Source organism: Cheilinus undulatus, linkage group 8, assembly GCF_018320785.1.
Source record: "Cheilinus undulatus linkage group 8, ASM1832078v1, whole genome shotgun sequence".
Classification (NCBI taxonomy): Eukaryota; Metazoa; Chordata; class Actinopteri; order Labriformes; family Labridae; genus Cheilinus; species Cheilinus undulatus.
The window spans coordinates 51,236,683-51,260,868 of record NC_054872.1 but is presented as its reverse complement, the minus strand read 5'-3'; the positions used below and the strand labels follow the sequence as shown (position 1 = coordinate 51,260,868).

The 24,186-nt window shown below is 40.0% G+C and overlaps 2 protein-coding genes across 2 annotated transcripts in view; both read right to left on the bottom strand.

The window, feature by feature from the left end:
• Nucleotides 1-8,198, bottom strand: part of LOC121514194 (NACHT, LRR and PYD domains-containing protein 14-like) — a gene marked incomplete at its 5' end in the record, with an annotated part of 69,560 nt that extends 61,362 nt beyond the window's left edge. The window contains 4 exons of the mRNA XM_041794296.1: nt 3,268-3,721; nt 3,791-5,137; nt 5,844-5,926; nt 8,158-8,198. Of these exons, the coding sequence (XP_041650230.1) occupies nt 3,268-3,721; nt 3,791-5,137; nt 5,844-5,926; nt 8,158-8,198 (1,925 nt within the window). The remainder of the gene's footprint in view (nt 1-3,267; nt 3,722-3,790; nt 5,138-5,843; nt 5,927-8,157) is intronic.
• A 9,511-nt stretch (nt 8,199-17,709) lies between these two features.
• LOC121513944 (caprin-2-like) lies at nt 17,710-19,733 on the bottom strand. The gene is made up of 3 exons (XM_041793975.1): nt 19,096-19,733; nt 18,558-18,686; nt 17,710-18,391 (listed from the first exon to the last, which is right to left on the bottom strand). Exons 1-3 carry the CDS (start codon nt 19,454-19,456, stop codon nt 18,111-18,113), a joined length of 771 nt encoding a protein of 256 aa, XP_041649909.1. The 5' UTR covers nt 19,457-19,733; the 3' UTR covers nt 17,710-18,110.
• Nucleotides 19,734-24,186: the final 4,453 nt, after the last annotated feature.

Sequence of the window (24,186 nt, the reverse complement as noted above, 5' to 3'; positions counted from 1 at the left end):
CCTTGTGTCATATGGCAATTTCTCCTGATTTTAGGACAGAGTGACGGTGACTTCATGTAACAACCAGTGTTTCTATTGGACCACACCTGTGCCAAAGTGTGCTGTCCTTTGAGTTTGTCTTTTTCTAAACATTTGTCTGTGTTTTAACTGTGTTAGAGTCCTGTCCATGAGGAATAATCTAGAGAACATTGTCAGCTGTAAAAGTAGAGCTGACACCTGTAGCTGAAGGTGTATCTGCAGCTGATCAGAGAGAAAGACCAGCCCTGTTACACCCCTTATTGTTCACGTATGAGAGAGCTGTGAAGCTTGATGTCAAAGATGAAACTTTTCAGCCGTTGTTTGAGTGCTTTTCTGATGTTCTCCCTGTTCCTCTGCTCTCTGTTGACTGTAAATCACTGTGATCTTCATCAACAATCCTCCTCATCAGCACAAAGACCAGCAGTTGTGATCACTTCATACTGACTGACAGTTCAAACCAGATTTCTATGATTCTGCTGACATGTGAAGCTAAAGAATATTGATCTTAGATCAGACTCAGAGAGGTGGAGGGCTGGGAGAAGCTCTGTGTGCATTGACCCTCTGGTTCTCCTTATAAAAAGGGATGTTAAGCCCCCCTTTTGCACACTAGTGACAAGCTATGAAAAATAGTATAGAAGATTTTTTTGTAATTTTTTTTTTGACAGTCCTGTTAACCAGCTTCTGCCCTAATTACTGATACCAAACATTCATGATTTATTCAAATTTTTAACCCTTTAATTGCCTAGTTTCTCTCATGATGCAGCCCCATTTAATGGCTTAAAAACACAACAAATGATATATTTTCAATAAACCTGATGTAAACTTGATTTTTTCTGATTCAATTATTGGGAACTGGTATATGTGAAAGATTAGCATGAATATTTATATGAAATATATATATATTTTTTGTGCTGTGTCATAATTCATAAAATACTCATGTTAAGCGTATATTTGTACACAATTGTGTGTTGAGAAAAAACAAGCTATAAAAAATAGTATATAAGATTTGTTCAATTTTTTTTTGACAGTCCTGTCAACCAGCATCTTCCCTAATTATTGATACCAAATATTCATGATTTATTTACATTTTTACCCTTTAATTGCCAAGTTTCTGTCATGATGTAGCTTCATTTCATGGCTTCAACACAAAGAATGATATATTTCCTATAAACCTGATGTAAACTTGAGATATTTTTATTCAGTTATTGAGAACTAGTATATGTGGAAGATTAGCATCAATATTTTTATTGGTTTTTGATCAAATATTAATTTTTGTGCTGTAAATATGAACCTCAGTACTACACCTTTAACTTCCACTTGTTTATTATAACACATACCAACAAAACAAAAACATAAAATAACAAGACTGCTAAACAACAATAAACAACACTTTCAACACTACTACTACTACTACTACTACTACTACTGGGTGGTGGTGGTGGTGGTGGTGGGGATCAGGGGTGGCAGGATGCACAAACTCTTTGGTAGTGCTCCTGACCACAGAGAGTCAGATTAGGAGCTGTTCAGGTCCTGCTGCCACAGGAAAGCCCTGGGCATCCTGAGGGACTCATCCCACCCCATGTCCGAGTCTGTGGACACCGGGTCCAATTCCATGGGCTCCAGATCAGATTCTATAATCACGGTGAGGGCTCTCTCCGTGCTATTTCTCTCCATCTCTATCTCAAAGTGAAATGAGGAGCTATCCTGATGCAGTGATGTGTGCACTGTGCTGCACCTGCAGGTGTGTGATCTTACCTGCAAGTTTTGGTAAGTTTCAAAGCTGTGTGGGGGCCCCTGTGTTTTTCTTTATTTTACATATTTCATAATATAAAGTGTCAATGTGCTTTGAATAAAAATAACACATGAAACTGAAGATGTAGTGTAGGTGCTTCTTCAAAGCTACCTGCGCCTTTATTCATCGGTGCCACATATGTGATAATGCAGCAATGCGCACGCTGTTAGACAGGTGCCCATGCACACACACGCACTCATACATATTGCTTTCATTCACAGACACACTGGCTTTCATGCCAATGCAAACCTATTGTCTAAGACTTAGCCCAGGGAGAGGGGTGGGAAAAGTCTGCAATGGCTACATATACTGGTAGAAGCAGAAAATTGCTCCTGTTGTACAATTTGAGAAATGACATCATCAGGAAGGGAATCCCACCGAAAACAAACTTTGCAGTCACAGGCTTCAAATGAAGCGGGAAGAGAAGACGATGCATGATCTTCATGTTGTATTTGAGCAGGATCAAAAACAGAAATTTGAATGGGTTTCAATGCGCACACTTTTGTGCTAAGGAGAACAATAGGGTGGCTGTTGCGTAAGTATTGTTTACAATGTGACAACTTTTTTTTTTTCAAAACACCCCCCAAAAAAACAACCTTGACATTAGTTATCAACAATATGCATGAAAATTAAAAACATAAATAAATAGAAAAAACTAAATTCAAAAGCACACTAGTGTGCAAGGAGAACCAGAGGGTTGAGAGAGCAGCAGAGAGTGTTTATGTGGATAATATCTGAAACAGAACAAGTTCAGCTCACTAAAGTCATCTGTAAACAAACAGGAGAAAAAAGGCCTACATATGTCACAACATTTGTTTACAACGCCTGATGCAGCCTCCATTTTTGTTTACCATGAAGGAGAGAAAAGCCACAAAGAGCGCCATCAAAAATCAAACCATGTTGACTCAGACTGGGTTATAATCATTAGAGGAGCTCTGTGTGCTGAAATATGGTTGGAAATTTGCTCTAGAACTTTGACTTTATAAATGTCAGATGTGGTGGATACACAGTCTCAGAGATCCACAGCTAACACTGATCATGTGTGGATAGAATAGAATCAACTCTTATTCCACGTCTCCTGATTGTTCAGAAACAGCAGAGAGTAACTTAGAGAAAGTTCATCAGGGACATGATGTTTGTGTTTTTCATCACTAATATTAAGAAGAGCACTGGAACGTCTGAGCTCACACCATGCTTTCATAAAGACACACAGCTGCCATCAGATGATAAGAGGAGAAAACAGAGAGAGAGGATGAGAGATCAGCAGATCATATGTGCTAAAGAGAGCAGACATTACTAGTCAAACACACAAACTAAACTTCTACAATAATATTAGTGACTCAACTATTAACTTTACTCTGAGCTGATGACAAAGTGCTGGGGATGGGGGACACCAAATTCAGATCTAGGAATGGCTAGAAGTGGCCCTGCTCTTATTCAATCACATCTGGACTTACCAAGCCTTCCTGCAGTTCCTCACAGCTGGAATCAGTCTCAGTCGTCCCTGGTCTGATGTGTTGTACTGGCTCAGATAGAACTCATCCAGAACCTCTGACATCTGCAGCATGTAGGCCAGAGCAGAGCACTGGATCTCAGAGAGTTTCTCCCCTAATCTGCTCTCTGACTTCAAGAACTTTTGGATGTCCTGATGTACTGAGAGGTCCTTCATCTCCATCAGACAGTGGAAGATGTTGATGCTTCTGTCAGGAGAGACACCATCACTGTTCATCTCCTTCAGGTTCTTGATGACTCTCTGGATCATTTCTGGACTGTTGTCTGTCTGACCCAGCAGACCTCCTAAGAGTCTCTGGTTGGACTCCAGAGAGAGGCCGTGAAGGAAGCGAACAAACAGGTCCAGGTGTCCATTTGGACATTTCAGGGATTTCTCCATGGCATGCTTCAGGAAGTCATCCAGGGGTGGATCAAAGCCATCAGGAGTTAGGGGGTAAGGGTTAGAAAAATACTTACTAATCCTCTTTAACAGAGACTTACTAGATGATTTTTTGTGTCTGATGTCTTCTAAGAATGCCTCAATGACATCTGTGCTCCCGTTGGTGAAACAGTGGTACATGTGGACTGCAGCCAGAAACTCCTGAACACTCAGATGAACAAAGCAGTAGACTGTTTGCTGGAAGATCACACTCTCTCTTTTAAAGATCTCAGTACAAACTCCTGAGTACACAGAGGCCTCTGTGACATCCAGACCACAGCGCTCCAGGTCTTCTTGGTAGAACATGATGTTTCCGTTCTCCAGATGTTCAAATGCCAGCCTCCCCAGCTTCAGAAGAACTTCCCTGTCAGATCTGCTGAGTTCCTCAGGACTCATCTGAGATCCCTCATCATACTTGTTCGTCTTCCTCTTGGTCTGAACCAACAGGAAGTGTGAGTACATGTCAGTCAGGGTCTTGGGCAGCTCTCCTCTCTGCTTCGTGCTCATCATGTGCTCCAGAACTGTAGCAGTGATCCAGCAGAAGACTGGGATCAGACACATGATGTGGAGGCTCCTGGATGTCTTGATGTGGGAGATGATTCTGCTGGACACATCTTCATCACTGAACCTCCTCCTGAAGTACTTCTCCTTCTGGGCGTCAGTGAAGCCTCGGACCTCTGTTACCCTGTCCACACATGAAGGAGGGATCTGATTGGCTGCTGCAGGTCGAGACGTTATCCAGATGAGAGCTAAGGGAAGCAGATTCCCCTTGATGAGGTTTGTCAGCAGCACGTTTAACGATGACTCCTCTGACACATCAGACACAGCCTCACTGATGTTGAAATCCATCGACAGTCTGCTTTCATCCAGGCCGTCAAAGATGAACAAAAGTTTACAGACAGCCAGCGTCTCCGCTCTGACCTTCTGGAATGTTGGATGAAATACACGGAGCAGCTCCAGAAGACTGTAGCGCTCATCTCTGATCAAGTTCAGCTCCCTGAATGAAAGCAGAACCAGCAGACTGACGTCCTGGTTTTCTGAGCCGTCTGCCCAGTCCAGAGTGAACTTCTGCACAGAGAAGGTTTTTCCAACACCAGCCACACCGTTGGTCAGAACCACTCTGATGGCTTTCTGTTGGCCAGGTAAGGCTTTAAAGATGTCCTGACACTTGATTGGAGTCTCATGGAGGCTCTCCATCTTGGAAGCTGTCTCAAGCTGTCTCACCTCATGTTGGCTGTTCACCTCTTCACTCTGTCCCTCTGTGATGTAGAGCTCAGTGTAGATCCTGTTCAGGAGGGTTCTACTTCCTGCTCCATCAGTTCCTTCAGTCACATGTTCACATCTCTCCCTCAGACTGATCCTGTGTTCATCTAGAACCTCCTGTAGACCTCCATCTGCTGAAAGACCACAACAATATCAGACTGGACTGACACCAGGAATCTGGTTTTAGAACATGATCAAATAGACCATTTTCATTGGTAAATATGACACAAACTGCACAACTCAAAAACAGCCCTGTAATAAATCTGAGCTGCTACAGGAGAATAAACTGAAAACAAGAACAGGCTTCAGCTAAAATGTTCAAATGTCCTGTTTTCATGAGAATATATCATCATGACATACCATCTAATGAAGTACATTCAAAAGTCTCAGACACAATCAGAACGTTTCCATGGTTCAGTAGATCTAGAGCTTAGAGCTTGATTAGGCTAGTTAACTAGACTGCTGTCCTTTCCCAGTATAAAGCACTGGGGCAGAACAGATTCCAGTGAAGCATGTTGTTGTCTGCTACAGTAGGTGGTCATGCCTCCATTTCAGCCAGTGACTCTAGAACCTTCTCCCTGTTGACCTCCTAACAGGTCAGGTTGTGTGTGGCAGTGATAGCTGCTTGTGGTGATGATGTTGTCTGTCTTAGCTCTTTGTCCTGGTCCTATAAAGTGGTCCTGGTCTATCAGCCACAGCCAGGTTTTTACAGATCAAATAGCTATCAAAGTCTGGCTTATACACTGGATTTTATCCTTCATTTTTTCAGGAGTTTTAGTCAAAGTCAGACCCTAAATCCACTTTTTCTACCTGCATGTAAACTAATGACACCAGTCTTACCTGTTACACTTCTGGACTGACTGGATATCTGCAGTCGTGGTGTTCCGGATCGTTCCTCCACACAAACAGGTCTCTTTATTATTCTGTGGAGAAAAAGGACAATGAGGTTCTAACTCCTGTTTCAATGTTAAAAGTCATGTTGAGCTTTAATGAGGCATAAACTCTGGAGCATTGTGATTCAAATCTAACAACAACCAGTTTAAAAAAAAGGACAACACTTGCAGCCTGAGACTGGAAAATTAACTGACATTTTTGGAATATTCTTTTGGACAGATCAGACATCTTTCTGCAGATTTGAATTCTTGGTTATAAACAGATCAGAAAGTCTGATAGCAGACAGCTGCTTTGGGTTGTTTCATTCATCAGGAATTCATTTCTTTTCTCTTCTAGCTTTTTGTTAGCAGTGCTCTTTAAAATATTACATTGACATCAGTTCAGGCAGGAGCTTAATGCCAAAGCAGATGTTATTAAAAGTGAATGTTCTATGAGAGCCTTAATGGCTACCATACCTTACTTTAATCACAGTGACCATATAGTCACAGCCACACAGTTGTCTACAGTGTCCCAAGGTGGCAAATCTAACACACAACCATAAAGCAATAGACACTGAGCTAACCACAAGACTAAAAAACTATATTTTATGTAAGCGTTCATTGAACATCAGTAGCTTGACAGCATTACACCGCTTTCCACATTATTATGCAAATGACATTTTTCTCTAATTTTCCTAAATATAAATGCAAATGACAGTAAGAATATTTTTCTAGTCATCAGCTGCTAGAGCATAACTCAAATGTTTTTGAACAAACTTCACAATGATAACCATTATTTAAAAAAAAATATGAACCTCAAAATGCGCTGTTCCACATTATTATGCAAAACAGAGTTTTAAAACATTTTATAGGTTGTAAAGAACTGAAAATGGTCATTGATTGAATTTGCAGCATTAGGAGGTCATATTTACTGAAATCAAAGCTATTTCAATCAAAAACATGGTAACAGGCAGATTTAATATTTCTGCAGGGTTTTTCATTGTGGTTTCATTTCCTAGAGAGCTGGGAGTGCAGGGACAGAGGAGGAGGAGGAGAGGTCAGATGAAGCAGATCAAACTCGTCAGTGTAGAAGGATGAAGAGGAATAATGTCAGCTGGTGATGGTGTTTGGGCTGTGACGGCCATGTGGTCAGGTAGGTAAGATAAAGAACGTCTCTGTGTGGGTTTGGTGGGAGCAAGCATTGAGAGGGGGGGTCTGGGACACTGATCAGTCCTCTGACGGTGTCATGGGACAAAGTGAGCTAAACACTAATAGAGGGGCATTCCACCTCCACAGCCCTGGTGAAGTGTTGGCTTTTTGCTGCCTGGTGGTCTGCAGGGTTTACTCATGGAGGCAGACACTAAGGGTTTTACTGGTTTAGGATTTCTTCACTGAGTGCTTGTCCTGTCAGCGGGGTGTAAGTATCTTGTTTTTACTTCAAATCATCAGAATCTCTGACATCTTCTCATTTGCAAGCTTGATGTTTAAATGCCTCTCTTTAAACTCTCCATCTATCCTCTTAGCTCTCGATGTAATATCATCAATAGAACTGTCAGATACATTCATGATACAATTACAATTTTAAACTAAACAGAAGAGAGCCTCAGTTTACCAACATGTTCAAGCACAGAAAAAAAGAAGTCTCTCTGATAGTCTGACCAGGATTAAACCCTAAATCTGGACTTCTCCACTAATGGTTCGTGGGACAGACGTGGGTTAAAGCTGTTTTAAGAAGTTGTCACTAAATGTTTTTGCTGTACATTTATTTTGAAGTACAACTGTTTCGTATGAGCATGTAGAACCCTTTTTCTATAACTCTAGGCACTAACACAGCTTAAATCTGACCTCCAGCTGTAAAAGTAACCTCTACTTAAGTGGATTAAAAGGAGTTATACCACTATCTAAGAGAACCTTTTTACAAGTTTTTCACAGCAGTTAAAGCTTAATTCAAAATAACCAAGAGTTTTAATCTCTCATCTAAGACTTTTCAATAGTTTCAACCCCTTTATTTTCACTTAACTGATGTATCAAGTTCTAACACTCTTTTAGACCCTGCTGACATCCTACATGGCGAAATTTAAAAGTAACTCCAAATACATGAAAATAGGAATGAACAACACTGGAATCTTGCTGATAGCTGATTTGTTCAGTCAGAGAAAGGGTTGAAAACCACTGGGCTACACTAGACAAGCTTTACTATGGCTACAACCTTTTGTTACTCACCTTGGTCTTTGAGCAGGAATTTCTGTAGTTTGAAAGTTTGGTTGTTAAAAGTTACTTACTGGAAATCTGAGGGTCCTGAATCATTACTGAAGTCTGGAGGACGACCTTTAGCCAGGTCACTCTTCATGGAGAGACTGCTGGAAGTGGGACACTTTGCTCTGTCCTTCTCTTCGTCCCCTTGTTTGTCCATCTTCTCAACCCTAAACAATTTAACCCATTCAGGTCAGTCAACCTGAGGAGAAGATACACAAAGAGGTGAGAAAAACAGGTAGAATGTGTTCAATAAACATGGAGAAGCTTCCACATCTCATTATCCAGAGTGATAATTTAGCCGTGCGAGCCCACCAGCAACAATATAATGTTCATGATTGTCATCTTTTTATGAATAAATACTTTTGTAAATACCATCAGTGGGGTTTCCATCAATATTCGACCGAGCTACAGCTTAAAAATCTGCTTATATGTTGCTTGAGTTTCAGTGCAAGAGTAATGTACCATGGCTCATATTCATCCAGAGATGTGACCCATTTCTGAGGTGCTAAATGTATCAGGTGAACAGGAGTCTCTTTTCCCAGCCCTCCTGAGTGACTCGTCAGAGCAAAGCAGTAGTTTCAGTTAGCTTACAGCTGACCTGATTGCCTTCACCTGTGTCTAATCACTCCCTGACTATTTAGTTTCTGTGTCTCTCTGTTTCTGTGTATCCTGCCAGTGAATCCCCAGTTTGTGAACCTCTCTGTATCTCCAATGTTCCTTTGTGTTTCTTCTGATGAGCTTTAGGTTTAGTATTTTTGGCCTTTTTGTACATTTTAATTTTATTAGCACCTTTTTTGTAGTTTCTGCACTTTTAGTTAAAGAGTTTTTTGTGCCTTTTACATTTAAGTCCTTCCTTTTTGAGTTTTTTACTACATGACAAGCATCCTTTGCAGGACCCCATCATTGTCCCCTGCAGAGACTGCTCAGACCAAACTGAAATGCACAAACCTCACCAACAGCTTTAAAACCAACCATATCATTATATAACCAGACAGTAAAAAGAATGGACCGGCAGCAGGTTTAGCTTTAGAGGCTTCATCAGCTAATGAGATCTTCAGCTGTTTGCATGGTCTGACTCCATTGATGGTTGGTTGATTTTTTAACCAGATATCAGGACTCTAATGAAGCCAACATAGGAGCAGAACTCTGGACTAATCTACCCACTCAGCTGAAGATGCAGCATCATTTTAAAGGTTTTAATATCTGTATGAAATCCTGGCTGAAGGAGCAGTTGAATATTTTAACTTTACTGTCTTTGCTAATGTATTATGTTCATTGGATCCCTCTGCTCTTCTCTTGTTCTCCGTTTTTCTGATTCTAATCTTTAAAAGCTTTCTGTGGACAGGTGTTAAACATTAGCGCTTTACTACAAACACAGCAGTGCATCTGGGACCTGTGCATGATTAAATGTCACAGCATCACTGTTACTGTGTGTCCATGTTAGATAAATAATAAATAAGACAGCCTGGTCTACTCCTGGACTAACTGTCCTAAACCCTGACCCTTTTGGTTCAAGCATCGCTCCTGTAATAAAGTCATGTCAGCAGCTGATGTACTTTTCATTCATTAGAGTAGATTTTAACACTCTTCTCAATCTAAATGATATTTGAAGAAAACACTGAACTATTTTCTAACTAAATAAGTCTTCCCTGTAAATGCTACACACTCCATCTGCTGAATGTTCTGTCTGTGCTGTGAACTCAGAAAGTTGCTCCCTTGCTGGCCGCTCTTTTGAATTCTACGTTTTGTGTCCAGCATGTGTCAGAAAAGCCACTCTGATGTGCTCCCCTTTAGATGGTCTATTTTCAGTAGAGCCTGCTTCCAGCATGTGTCTACATGCACAGAGCAGAAGCACCCAACTCATTCAGAACAAACCGAGTCAATTTCAGAGTAAAACACCAGGTCCAGGCTGCATGTCGTTTATCTCGTCACTATAGCTACACTATGTCAAGACAGGAGGCAGAACAGCAAATCACCCTTGGACAGGAACGGTTCCATACTACAGTAGAGGATTAGGGCCACAGGAGGAGGAGAAATGATGCTGTGCACTTGAGGTTAAAGTTGAAATGATCATTTATGAATAACCCCATGACATCAGTGTTTGGTGAGATGCATTCACAGGGGATAAACAAAGTCAAGGATCAGCTGTTTCTTTTCTACCTCAAATGATTTCAGAGTGTCAGAGGGCACTTTCTATCAAACTGACCACTTCATGGCAGCTGCTCAACTGCATATATGTAGCCTGTTAATCTTACGAGACACTTTTAGCTCCGCGAGAAATCTTGTGACGTTTTGGTCTTGCAAGATCTTGTGGCCCAAGATGTCATCACAGACCCTAGTGGAGATAGAAGCTGCTGGGCTGGAGTATTGAGAGAGAGTTATGATAACATGCAGCAGAGCCTCACCAAACCGATTTAACATATTAAAGTCTGTCCAACCACTGATTGTGAGACATGGTTACTAAGCCAGGACCCCTGTTACTGATCTAATCAGATCTTTGACACACAGACCAGTTATAGATTCAGACCAGTTATAGATTCAGACCAGTTTATCTTAACCTCTCTAACCAATAAACTAGTGTTGGTTTAAAATGGTTCAATTAGATCTTAGATATCCAGGCCTAATTACAACCAAATTTTATCAAATAAACCCCTCCTAGTGCTCACTGAAGACTTTGAACCTTAAATATTAGCCTGATCTGTTAATGTTTAACAGCCAGCATTTATTCTAACTCCTCTTCTATGACTGATGAGTTCAGCCCATGTCATAAACAGATCCCTGACCAGCTGTTAAACTGAAGCTCTGTTTGGTGATAATATTTGTCTAAGGAGCAGTATTTTGTCACGTCTGTAAAGCTCCTGTACAACGAGTTGGATCTCTGACTCCACTGACTAAAATGACTGAACTTTACTCTGCTCCACAAAATCAGAGAAACAAGGAAGAAGCGCACGTGAACTGAACGGTTTCTGATCATTACTCTGCACACTGTGCTTCATGAAGCCATGAATAAGAGATTTAAACACTCAAACAATAATAATGTTGAATTTTTAACACTCACCTTTTCTCTAAAGTCTCGATCCGTCTGCTCTGTCCACTCAGCATGGAGTCTGATCTCTGACTGGCGGACTTCTTTCACTTTTATAGTTTTATTGCCTGTTTTCTCACAAGACTGTATCAGGTTAACGTTTACTGATGGATTCTTTCTCCTTCCATCCTATCGCCTCTTTTATTGATGCTTTATTCTAATGACCTGTGAAGCCAGTAGAAGACATCGTGAAGCTAGCAGATAATTCTGTGATCATGTCTCTGCTCAGGGCTGATGATTGTGACCATGGCCCAGCTGTTTCAGAGTTTGCTGATTGTTTAGATCCTCCTTCCTGAATGTGAATGTTTCTGAGACCAGAGAAAGGGTGGTGGACTCCCCCGCTTCCTCCACTTTTCAGAAAATGTGTGCTGAAACAAGCCAGTCTCAGATTTTCCCCTCATGGTGTCATATGGGGAGTTAGCCCTGCCCCCAGGTTCAGTTGGCCCTTCCCACTGGGAGGGAAGTTCTGCCCCCCTCTCCTGATCCTCCTCACTGGGTGCTTCTCGTTACAAAGTTTTGTCCATCCTCGCCTCCTCTCTTCTCCACTGACCCGGAAATCGTTCTCCCTCCGCCATGATGAGGATTGAGGAAGGAAGCAGCTCCAGGCGGAGCGTTGAGCGAGGAAGCACTGGTGTATCCTCCACAGAAGCCTTTTTACCAAAGGTACGACGTGATTGGTTTGGAGGCGCAGCAGAAAAGCTGCACCTCTGCATGACTGATTATATTCTTACAGCACTTATTTTCTAGAAATAAACCCCTTAAACAAAGATAGATGAATAATAAAAAGGTTTAAGTCTAATTTTATGTTTCAACCTTACACAGGATGGTATAATCTGACAGAATTTCAGCCTCACTAAGGCAGAAGATTTTTTATTGTTCCTATCTAAATGAAAAAATCAACAAACACAGAGCTCTGTGGTGGATTATTGATCAGATTACAGGTTATGTAACAGAGAGCCTCAGTTATCAGCTAATAACATGGATCTGTAGGTTAGATAGATGAGGATATTAACAAAGATTAAATGGTTGAGTTTATAAACCAAAGTAATTCCACTGATAATAAGATATAGGCTATAATATAAAGCATGCTTACCTGATTAATTTTATTGCGAATGTCTTTCACCATTTTAATTGTGAGTCATCATAAAGGTTTTTGAAATGATCTTGAATACGGGTCTGTTAGCGTTTGGGCTATGAGGGTGAATCAGCTGATCATCAGTAGCTGACGTCGCTCAGACTGACTCTGTGAAGTGATGATTTCTCTTTCTCTAAGTTGTGCCTCCTCTCTCCTCCTGTCTCTTCCTCGCTTCTCTCTTTCAATTCCTCGCTGGGTGGAGCTAAGAGGCGAGGAAACGACGTAAACGGAGGAAAAAGGATACCAAAATGTGAAATGAGAAAGACCTACCGTGTGTGTGAAAGAGTCATGGGCGTCGCCACAATACAATTGGGTCATCGGGGGGTTATGTCCCCCTCACCTTAAAAAAAAGTTGTTTGGACCCCCCCCCCCCCCCGCCCACATTTACCATCAAAAGTATTAGTGCATGACCGTCTACTCCAGCATTCTTTCCATTGCTTCACAATCAAATCCGTTCCATGTTTTCATTAGGGGGATTGCCCGTATCAATAGTTCCACTCCGCGTTTTCCTGGTTTCCTACACACACAGCAGCATCGCGCGGGCATATTGAGACTGAGACTCGGATCAATGACAGCGACAGCGAATGTCAAAATGTCCTGCTTTTGCTGAAATACTTTCTACGTTCTACAGACGAGAGACAGACATAAGGAGTTTTTTTTTTTTTGAAGAAAGGTAAAGTTAGTTAGAGCTGGCCAAGTTTTCCCTTGAGTGACCAAACAGCTAACTCCCGCTCTTCCACAGCCAGCTTTCCTGATAAGAACGTTAGCAGGCTAGCACCCCCAGCAGGCTAGCACGTCGGTCTCATCAGGCACCTTGTGCGGGAGCAGTGCTGCCAACCTAGCGACTTAGTCGCTATATTTAGCGAGTTTTCAGACCCCTCTAGTGACTCCTTTTTTTTTTCAAAGCGACTAGCAACAAACAGCGACTTTTTCTGGTGTTATTGGAGACTTTAGGAGACTGACGTGAAAGCACGTATCGTTACAGCTTCTCTCAGTGGACAGGGATGCAGCCGTGAGCCCCTCCCCGGCTCAAAGCTCCTACAGGCGGCCAAGTCCTCACAGAGCAGCCCCCCTCAGCTGGGATCAGAGCAGGAGATGTTCACCCCTCCACGTCACTTTGGCAGTTTTTCTATCGTCTCTTTTTGGTTCATTTAGAACCAAAGAAAAAAAGAAAAAACATAATATGAATCAAATGATTAAAAATGTTCATGTCACTGTGATTTGTTGCAGGCTCTTAACCGGGCCATAAGTTTCAAAACTAAACCAAAGTTAAGAAAACTAAACTTATGAAAAATAGAATAAAAAAAAACTAAAAATACAATTTGAAGTGACTGCCAGAGTATCTCTCTTGAGTCATTTTTGCCGGTCCTAAGCCCGGATAAAGGGTGAGGGTTGGAACTGTGACGTTATAAAAACAAGAATCAACAGAAGGAAGTTCATTTGTAGCTCTAAACATATTTAGGGTCTTTTTTACTCTCTTTTTTCTCTCTCACGACGTTATTCCTCTCTCTGACAGCGTCCATTAAAAAGACTCCAGGTCTGAACACACGTGTCGATTTCTGAACTGTCAAACTGCTCAGTCATGTTTTAGGGAAGTGGCCCATTTCTAATGTAGCCTACTGTATGTCATAATTTTAAATTTTTATCCCATAATATTTAATCTGTATCCTGTAATTATGACACTTTTATCTCAAAATTATGACTCAGGCTTTTCTTTTTTTTTTTTTTTTTTTAAATAAATGCCTTATTTTTTTTTTAGTTTTTTCTTATTTTTATTTGGCAGAAATGGGCTTCCATAGATATCCACTTATTCTGGGCGACAAAAAAAAGATTTTATGTTATAGTTATTATACAGAAGTTATTATGTCGTGTCTACAGACACAGAGATGTGTGTTAGGGAATATGTAGTCATGTCATATTTAACAGACAGCTGAGATCATCATCTTTCATAGACTACTGATGCCATCTGGTGGCTGAAGGCGGTACTGCAGAATCCCTTCACCACCCATCCGCATTTATTAATGATGCCCGAAAAGTTAGAAAGAGACTTAAACCTTCCTGCTTATCAGTAGTTACATTTCTACTTTTGTTGACTTATTCTCCTCTGTTTTTTGACCTTTTGTTTTTTGTATTATTAACACATTTTTATAGACCTCAAACGGTTTTGGCTGTGAAAGTCATAATTATGAAGTAAAAAGTCATAATTATGATAAAAAGTCCTAATTATGAGAAGGATGATGAAACTCCACAGGTACAGAATGGATGTTAGATGGCTCTTTTCTCATTCTCTGGATTGTTCTCTCTGGTGAGCAAAAGAAGACAATCCAAAGGTTCTTCATCGATGTGGACAAGACAGTCCCACGCCATGCTCAGACCTCAGCTGCAGCTTTTGATGTGTTATTCAGAGCTCACTCTGTCTTTGGCCTCTCTTACCATGAAGCTCTTTCCAGTTTCTACACGTTCATTCACACCTCGGTTTATCACATTGATGCTGAAAGGCAAAAGAGAGCCCAAGAGTCCAGGAAGTAAGAGCGCCACTACTGCCAGATGCTTGAAATGGCTCCAGATTACAAAGGTCAGAAACAGTTAAACTCTCCAAGCATGTTCACAATATCTTCTCTGGTGTGTTTGGTTACAATGCCTGTTCAAATCTCAGCAGTGCTACAACCACAGAGAAGTTAAAGCAACATTTAGATTGTAAAACCAAACTAAACATAGTCGGCTGTTGTTGGTGATTGCTTGAATACAGACAGATTAGAAAGGTTTTAAAGAAACTGTTAAACCATGCTCACATGTTTAGTTTGTAAAATGCAGCAGGAAGATTGTTCAGGTCTCCTTCAACATTTCAAACTCCATCCTGGATTATATCCAGCTAAAAATGTGTGTTTGAAATGCAGAGAGCAAGGATGTCCCTCCTCAGTGGATTCAGAAAACACCGCAACGCCCCGGGAAACAGACTGTTCCCAGCTAAGAAGTGACCACAGAAAGACATTCTGAGGAGGAATTTAACATCTACACCTACGCTGCAGATTCCCCCTGCTTCCACACAAACTCAATGAATCAAATGTGTGGATCTATTAATGCACACCTGCAAGCTTCTGCTACTTCTCAAAGCACTGTTCAAACTAAAGTTACCTCAATGGAGGAAGGTGTAAATGATGTTCAGAGTCAAGCAGCTCTCCAAGCATTTCCATCTGAAACAAAGCATTCAGATATTCTGGTTAGGGTTGTAGTGTTCACGATGCATGACTGTCCTGTAAAAACCACCACTGTGGATTTGATCTGTAGATGAATGAAATCTCTAATAGCCTATAGAATCTCCCCAAGAATAGCCTCTACACTGACAATGGTAGCACAGAGCTCTGAGAATAATCCAGATAGCTCTATGATAGAAAATGAACCAAACATCACACGACTGACATTGATGACCCATTTATTTAACTTCACTGTGCTAGGTTAAAAAAATATATAAAAATTTAAATAACAAAAAAAGAATGGCATCAAAATGAGTTTAAAAGCAATCAGAGAACAGCATTAACGCCGTTCAGGAGTTTCTCTGCATACCTGAAGCTACCAGGTTTCAAACACTTGGTGACAAAGGAGACGTGTTTAATAATACTTCATTTTGAAAATGAAAAAAAAAAAAAAAAAGAAAAGAAAAAAATATACCCCCAAAACTGAGTGGTCTGTCTGTCGGTCGGTCAGTCGAGTGTGATACCCTGATAATTCAAACATACCCTTTGGACCCCTCCTTTTAAAATGAGGACCACCATTCCAGTCTGCCACTCCCCAGGTCAGTGTTACTCAACCCTTCTCGACCAAAGAGCCAAATTGATAAAAAAAATCTTTGCAAGAGCCACAATCTAAGTGGTGGAAAGTAGTGAAAATGGGTTAAAGTGGCAGTAAAATTAAGTTTAAGTGGTGAAATGGTCAAATAGCAGCAAAGAAAAGGCAAAAAATGGATGAAAGTTGGCACCCCCCCCCACACACACACACACACTTAGACTTTATTGTCATTCAGTATGCAGCAGGTGTATACAGAACGAGATTTTGTTTGCATAGGCTTCAGTTTACAGATGTCAAGTACAGTGCAAGTATATGTGCACGAAAAGATATGTATAAAAGGTGCAAAAAGATACAGTAAAGGTGCTGGTGATTGTAAAAAATGTGCAAGAACTGCAAGGGGGAATATGACTATATATAAATTTATATAAATATGTAAATATGTACAGCAGGAGTTAAAGGTGTGTGGAGATTTTAACAGTAGCACACACACACAAAGAAAAATTGGCAAAAAATTGCTTAAAAAATAAGCAACTGGAGGCAAAAATGGGAAAAAGTGACATTCGATGGCATAAGGCAGCTTAAATGTGCAAGAAGGGGAAAAAATGGCAGTAAAGGAAAAAAAATGCAAATATAAAAAAGAAGGGTAAACAAGGCAAAAACTGGTGAAAAATGGGGGGAAAAAAATAATAAAAAAACGAGTCACAGGTAGCAAAATTGGTCCAAAACTGAAAAAATGTGGGAAAGAATGAGACTATGGGGGCAAAAGTGGCAAAAATGGTCAAAAACTTGCAAAGAAGTGGCAGAAAATTGGTAAAAATCTGCAAAAAGTGGAGAGAAAAAGTGGCATTCAATAGAAAAAGGCAGCTTAAATGGGTGAGAAAGGGCAAAATGTGGAAAAAAATTGTAAATGGCAAAACATAGCAGGACAAAAAGGAAAAAGCTGGTGAAAATGGGCAAAATAAGTAGCAATTTAGGCTTAAAAAGCTGTAAAAATAGATCAAAAGTGGCAAAAAAGGTGGGAAATTGCAAACAAGGGCAATCGAAATATCCAAACAATAAAAAATAAAGTTTAACAATTTAAGCCAACCGTACAAGAGTGGGAAACAAACTGATTAAAGTTACTTGCAACGGACAATTTCTGAGGTTAAAGTTGACCTTTTTTAGGTTTTCTGGGGGTCAAATATTTTAAATAAAGACATAAAAGAGCCACAAATCATCACAAAGGAGCCACATGTGTCTTAACGCATTGAGTATCACTGCCCCAGACCTCCACAAGAAATTGACAAAGGCATGTCAGCCATGACAGCCCTACAACATCCAGAGCCTTCAGCATCTCAGGTGGAGTCTCATCTACACCTGACACTCTGTGGTAGCACAGGTTTGATGATTTAACCGTTACTCAGAATCGCTTCTTTATTTCAGGGGGGTGTAGAGGGCGTAAGAGTGGGCATACTGTATCAGAGGATCTCACTTTAGCCACAGGGGGCCTGAAATGTTCATGGATTTGAGGCCAGAAAAACTTTGAGTAAAACCCTGACCCACCAATGAAACACGGTGAGAGTAAAGAGAATTTGATGTAAACTTTATTGAAAGGTGAACATGATGGAAAGATTGACAATCCCAGAGTTAGTCTCATGTTGTCATCTTGGAATATCAATGCTAAATCAGTGTATGAACAATATTAATCAGGTTTTACTGAAGACAAAAACATTTAAATGCAAAGAAAACATGGACATGGTTAATCCTGTGGGGAGGGTCAGGTAAGATTAAGGTACAGAGGAGCTGTTGTTGTTTGAGCAGTTTTTACATTTTTATTTCTTTCAAAATATCCTGTTGACTTCACATCAGACTTCAGCATCACAGAGAATAAAGAGGTGATATTACTGCTAATCTTCATGTAAAACTTTCTATATTATAATCAACTAAGTACTCTCATCAAACAGAATGATGATAGATTGGATCAGTGTCCAATCTCACATTTGAGAGACCAAAAAACCACTAAAAGTTGTATAGAAGTCGTTTCCATAAACGTGTGTATCTTTGGCCAGTAGCACATACACCTGGTCTCCCTGCTGCAGCTGAAGAAACACAGCGTTTCCTCCATTGTCATCTTTGTCAGTGTCTGAACGTTGCTCAAAAGCCCCGATTATCCTCTCTGAGTTCTTGTAGAGAACCAGGACAGCTATATGGCTCCCATTAGCGTGATAAAAGAAGGTGAAGTAATAAACACCTGCCACAGGAGCGGTGAAGATACCTGGGAGAAAGAGAGAATATTAGAACCCCCATGGCAGCACAGGAAGCATAGATCAATAAATGCATAGATGAACTGAGAGAAAAAAAACATCAGCTGGAAAATTTACCTCTTTACCTCTGGTAAAGAGTAAATCTCTGAGTCTTACCTGAGTATCTCTGAGTCTTACCTGTGGCTGAATTGTAGGCGTTCCCGATGTTTGTTGTCACTGTTCTGTAGATTAAAGTTGTGTGGGTGTGAAAAGGTCCGAAGTCTCCAGTTCCTCCCAATGCTGCACTGAAGGCCACTCTGGTTGTTTCTTCAAAGAAAGTATTACAACTATGTTAATTTGTGATGGAGAAATTAAATGCTCTTAAATAATGGTACCAACCAATATGTTTGTGTCATCATGACCAAAAGTTTACAAAGGTCAAATGTCAGTTATAATAGGTCATGCTGGGTGCCTTTCAATGAACTTCAGTATACTTCATGATAACCCTCCTGTTAACCCTCACTCTAAAAGACAGACCTCTGGTTGGTTTCAGCTCGTCACTTCAATGAATTTAACCATAGTTTTGATGATTCTAGTCACTGTTTTTGCTGTTTCTACATGAGAACCTTCCAGGTTTTTTAAATCAAAACATTTTCACACACCCAAACACAAAACCTTGACATGTTTTTAGGCTCTGTGAACACGCTATGACAGAATAAATAAATCTCCACTTTACCTTTGTTCATCAGTCCAAGAATCTGATTTTCACTGGCCTGTAGCCGAGCTTCACTGGTCTGTAGCCTGGATTCAGTTGCCTGGAGTTTAGTTTCACTGGCCTGTAGCCTGGACTCAGTTGCCTGGAGTTTAGTTTCACTGGCCTGTAGCCTGGATTCAGTCATCTGTAGCCTGATTTTAGTTTCCTTAAGCTCAGTTTCACTCTCCCACAGCTTGGTCTCACTGTCATTCATTCTGGTTTTTAGAGCGTCAAGCGTTTCAGACATGGCATCAAACTTATTCACGAGATCAGAAAAGCTAAAAGTAGTAGTCTCATCCTGAGCCAAAGCCAAGCCACAGAACAACAAAACAAACCAAATCATGTCGAAATGATCCTCAGGTTAGCCAGAATAAAACTCCACTCACAGTTATCTGTCACTGACTGATCTGATTCCTCTGACCAATGGACTAGTTTTTATTTGTGGTCTGATAAATTTTAACATGCCCTTCTGATCAAGACTGATCCTATCGTCAGAGATCAATACCACCTCCACGTACCAGCAGTCAGTGAACCTTTGCCATGGTGGAGAACTGCCAACAGAAAACACAGTTCATCACGGATCAGACCCTCAGGTTGACTTTGGTTCATGTGGATCCTGATGTTTCAGAGCTGAGCTACAAAGAGCTGAAGTTACAGCACACTGCTCACTCTGTTAACAAACACTGACTCCCCTGCTGCTGCTGGACAGATGTTTAATTTGTGACTGTTTAATCTTTAGCATCCTTGTTGACTCATGGCTTATGATGAAATAAGAAAACAATACGACTGCCATTTACCAGCAGTCAGTTACCCCAACATCTGAGGTCAGCCCACAGCTCTTAAATCAACAAATCAAAGTGTTGAGCTCTGTATGCCGTCTCACCTAAGTCCAGCCTCACCACTGAGCCGTGTCTCCAGGAAAAACTCTCAACACCGTCTTACATCAATTTTCTTACTAGAAAAGCACTTGGAGAGCACAGACCTCCACCATTAGCCCTATCTCCTAATAGTAAAGAATCCTTTAAATAAACTCCTGGATCCATCCCCATGTGCCCTCCACCACAGCATTCGCCAATTACTCCCTCCCTGGTGGGGTGGAAACATAGTGAGGTAAATTATTGGCTTCGCTACATGTAAACTGTCATGGCAGAAGCATTGCCTGCTGGTGCTAACAGATGCACTGACAGTCTCACTCATGGTCTCACCGGATGACTGGAAGTCATGGCAGAGGGTGAATATTTCTCTATTCCTCCCAGCATTGTGAGTATTCTCGCTACAGTTTGCTGTCTTTCTCTCTGAACGCTCCGACTCGTCTCCTCGACCGGGCGTGAGACTTTCAAACTCCATAAACTCCAAAACTTTGAATAGAAACACACCCAAAAATGCTGCTGGGATTGAAGTTAGTCATGTCCACCATCTCCTGGTGTAAAGTGGTAACAGCGCAGACCTGCGCCATTAGCCCTATCTCCCAATAGTACAGAATCCTTTAAAAAATTCCTGGATCCAGACAGTGATCTGGATCACTCCCAAAATCTAATCAGTTCTTTCTTATGCCATTTCTGACAATTCTTGAAAATTCATCAAAATCCGTCCACAACTTTTTGAGTTATGTTGCTAACAAACGAACAAACAAACTAAAAAATGAACAAACCCACCCGATCACATAACCTCCTTGGCGGAGGTAACAACACAACTCAACACAACACCGTCTTCCCCATGTGGCTTTATAAAAGATCAAACTCTACATGTAACTCCAAAGATTCAAAGAAAGGTGTGACGTTCCAAATAAAAATATAAATCCATTTTGAAGATTCCAATTAAAATGTAACCCTCTAAATTCCAAGTCAACAATGCCAAGACTGGATGGACAGTCTTGCCTCTCTCTCTGTGGGGTAGGCCTAAAGTTATAAAAATGAATTTGTTTCCAAGGCTGGCTTTTTTGATGTCCTTTATACCGCTCAAATTCCCCTCAAAATGGTTTAAGGAAATAAATACATTGTTATCTGACTTCTTATGGAATGATAAAATACCAAGAATCAGTCATAAAAAACTAACAAAACCATGGACCAGTGCTGGACTAGGCCTACCAGACATCCATCAATATTATATTGCATATGACTCAAGATACCCCCTGCAATAGGAAGATAATGGTGAGAGACAGCCAGGTAGTTGGGAACAACTTGAGGAACACATTTTAGAAGAACATAACAAAGAATTAACTTTACCAGACCTGTGGTATAATCCTAAAATCATTCCAAGGCTGGACAACCCACTGTTAAAATTCTCATGTGAAATAGTGAAAATCTTACACAAAAGCCTGGCCTTCAATGGTTTTTTTCCCATGTCCACTATGGAATAACACAGGGCCTATTTCACACCCTGTAAATTGAATCACATTGACTGCACATTATCCAAACTGTGCTGGCATGGTTGTGAAGAAGAGGGAACACTCATGCACTTATTATGGCACTGCCCTCTTATCAAACAATTTTGGTCTGATATTGCTAAAGACTTGTCATGTTCTCTTAGAATTAATATGAAGCCTTATCCAATAACTTGCATTTTAGATGTAAAAATTAACACTCCCCAGACCAAGTCTGTACAGAGTATTATAGCATTGGCCTGTTTAGCCGCCAAACGGGTTATTTTGATGAACTGGAAAGATACCGAACTGTTTCAATCTGGAGAATTGGCGTAACATTTTTATGGACTTGCTATCGATGGAGCATGCTGCTGTAACCCTTCAGGACTATTACAGGCCTGACGATGCACAAGATCCCTGGTGTCTTTATAAAACATGCCTTGATGAAATCCGTCATAGCTCTGCTTAATATTTGATTGATAACCTGCAAATAATAACTGAAAATGTTATTATTTAATCCTTAAAAGATTCTGTACCCCCTCCCAATCCTATTATATGAATGTGTGAATGCATGTATGTATAGGCATGTATGTGTATATCTAAGTGTATGTGCATGTATATGTCTGTATATACGTATATATAAGTATATTTGTATGTATGTGTGTATGTATATATATATATTTTTTTTTTCTTGTCTCTTATGATGTCTGTATTGTCTTGTGTTGTGGAAAATAAAAATGTATTAAAAAAAACAATGCCAAGACTACTTTATATTAAACTAAACATTTGAATATTTAACATTCCAAATAAATAATAAAAATGTCTAAGAAGACATCAGGATTACTGTTCCATGTAAAATATATAACACACTACAGAGTCAAAATTTGACTATTAAAAATGGGAGTACGAATTACTAGTACGATTCCAGGTTTACAATTTCTTAAATAAAGATTTTATTCACTACAGATTTCAAGTTGAACATTCCATAACTAGGAGAAACTTCACTAAACATCCCCTCCCAAAAAAAAGATTCTAAATAAAAATCATTGACTAAAAGTTTTCTAAGAATTAAATTCTAAAACCAGAACAACATTCAAAAAAAATTCTAAAAATGTTTATATTCTATACAGCAAGGCTTTGCACGTGCACTGACAGCTCAATGAGCCAAAACACAAACACACTGAGCAATGTTAGTTCTGACAAAGTTCCTAAAGAATCTGGTATGATTAAAATTAAATACAAAAATCAAATGAGGGAAAACTTATGAAAAATGTCACAGTCTTACATTACAAACCCTGATGGATGTTTACCTGATAGGTAGTGTGGCATGTCAAGCAGAGCAGCAGCCCTTCTCCTCTCATTTGTGTTCTCCAAGACACTGAAAAAAAAAATCAGTAAGATGAAAATGTTTTAGCAAACATAAGAAATGGAGTCTAGTTTTGTAGTCATCCCCTCTTCTACTTACATCTTTCACAAGACAGTCCAAACTGTCTCTGAGTGACTGCTTCTTTCCACACTTGGTTGCTGCTTTTTGCAAACCTCCAACAGTCTTGGGACCAGGCCATCAAGTCAGTAGAGAAAAAGCTTCCAGAAGGTCTGAAATGGAAAAAATGAAATTTATCAAAAGGTCTGAAAAAGTAAACAGTTCACAGCATGGTTTAGCAACTGGATCTGATCCTTTTTTTTTGTTCCTTAATACATTCACAAAATTCGCATGTAACTGGAGCACAATAAGACAGCTGGGGTAATACAGCTCAGTCCCCGTCTTCCACATCCATGACTACCTTTGTAATAACTCACCATTATTCTTTCACTGTAAATGGAAAAACTGTAAAATTTACAACTCCAAATCACCCACAGATGGAGCCAAAATTTCATGAATGGACCACCAGCACCTAAAAACACAGAATATACAATATAAGAGTATGATAAAATAAAAAAGCCTTAGTCATATGAACTGGAAACTAGAGCTGGGCGATTAATCAAAACGTAGATTAAATCACAGTGTGACCTACTGCAATTTTACTACTGCAGAGGGTGAAATATTTCTTTGACCTGAAATGTAAGGCTCCAGACTAACTTTTCTCACTGGGAGCACAGTGGCCCCTAACTTAAAATTTTAGGGGCGCAAGCAGAAAATTTAGGGGCGCACACTGTAAATCGACTTGCGAAATAAATATTCATGGTTCCCCTCATTTTCAATGTATTACTGATAAACACACATTTTATGTTTCCGACTCGCATTGTGTTTGCTTGTCGTGTTTTAATTGCATAGTGCCAGTATTCTCAGGAAATTTCGTGTTCACCGCATGTTGTGGCTATTAGAGCTGCAGTTATCAAGTCGTTTTGTAATCGAGTACTCTATCGATTCTTCTGACGATTAAGCAAGTACTCTATTGCATTTTTTAAATCAATCCCTTTAGCTTTTTTTTTAAGAGAAATAGAACCAGACAAATGATAAAATACGGTGGGTCCCTTAAATGGACTACTTGTATGTTAAAAATAGGTATTAAAAGGTTATCTAAGCAAAATATCTAAAATAGTTCTGATGGCAATTTACATTTATTAAAGTTAAAAATAAAGGAAATTAAATAATTCCATTAGTTTATGCCATAATTGAGGTTTAGGGATCATCTCCAAGGAAATTCTGGCTGCTAATTCTTTATTTCTTATACTGTAGTTTACTTTTTTTTTCACTTTCGCATTAAGGT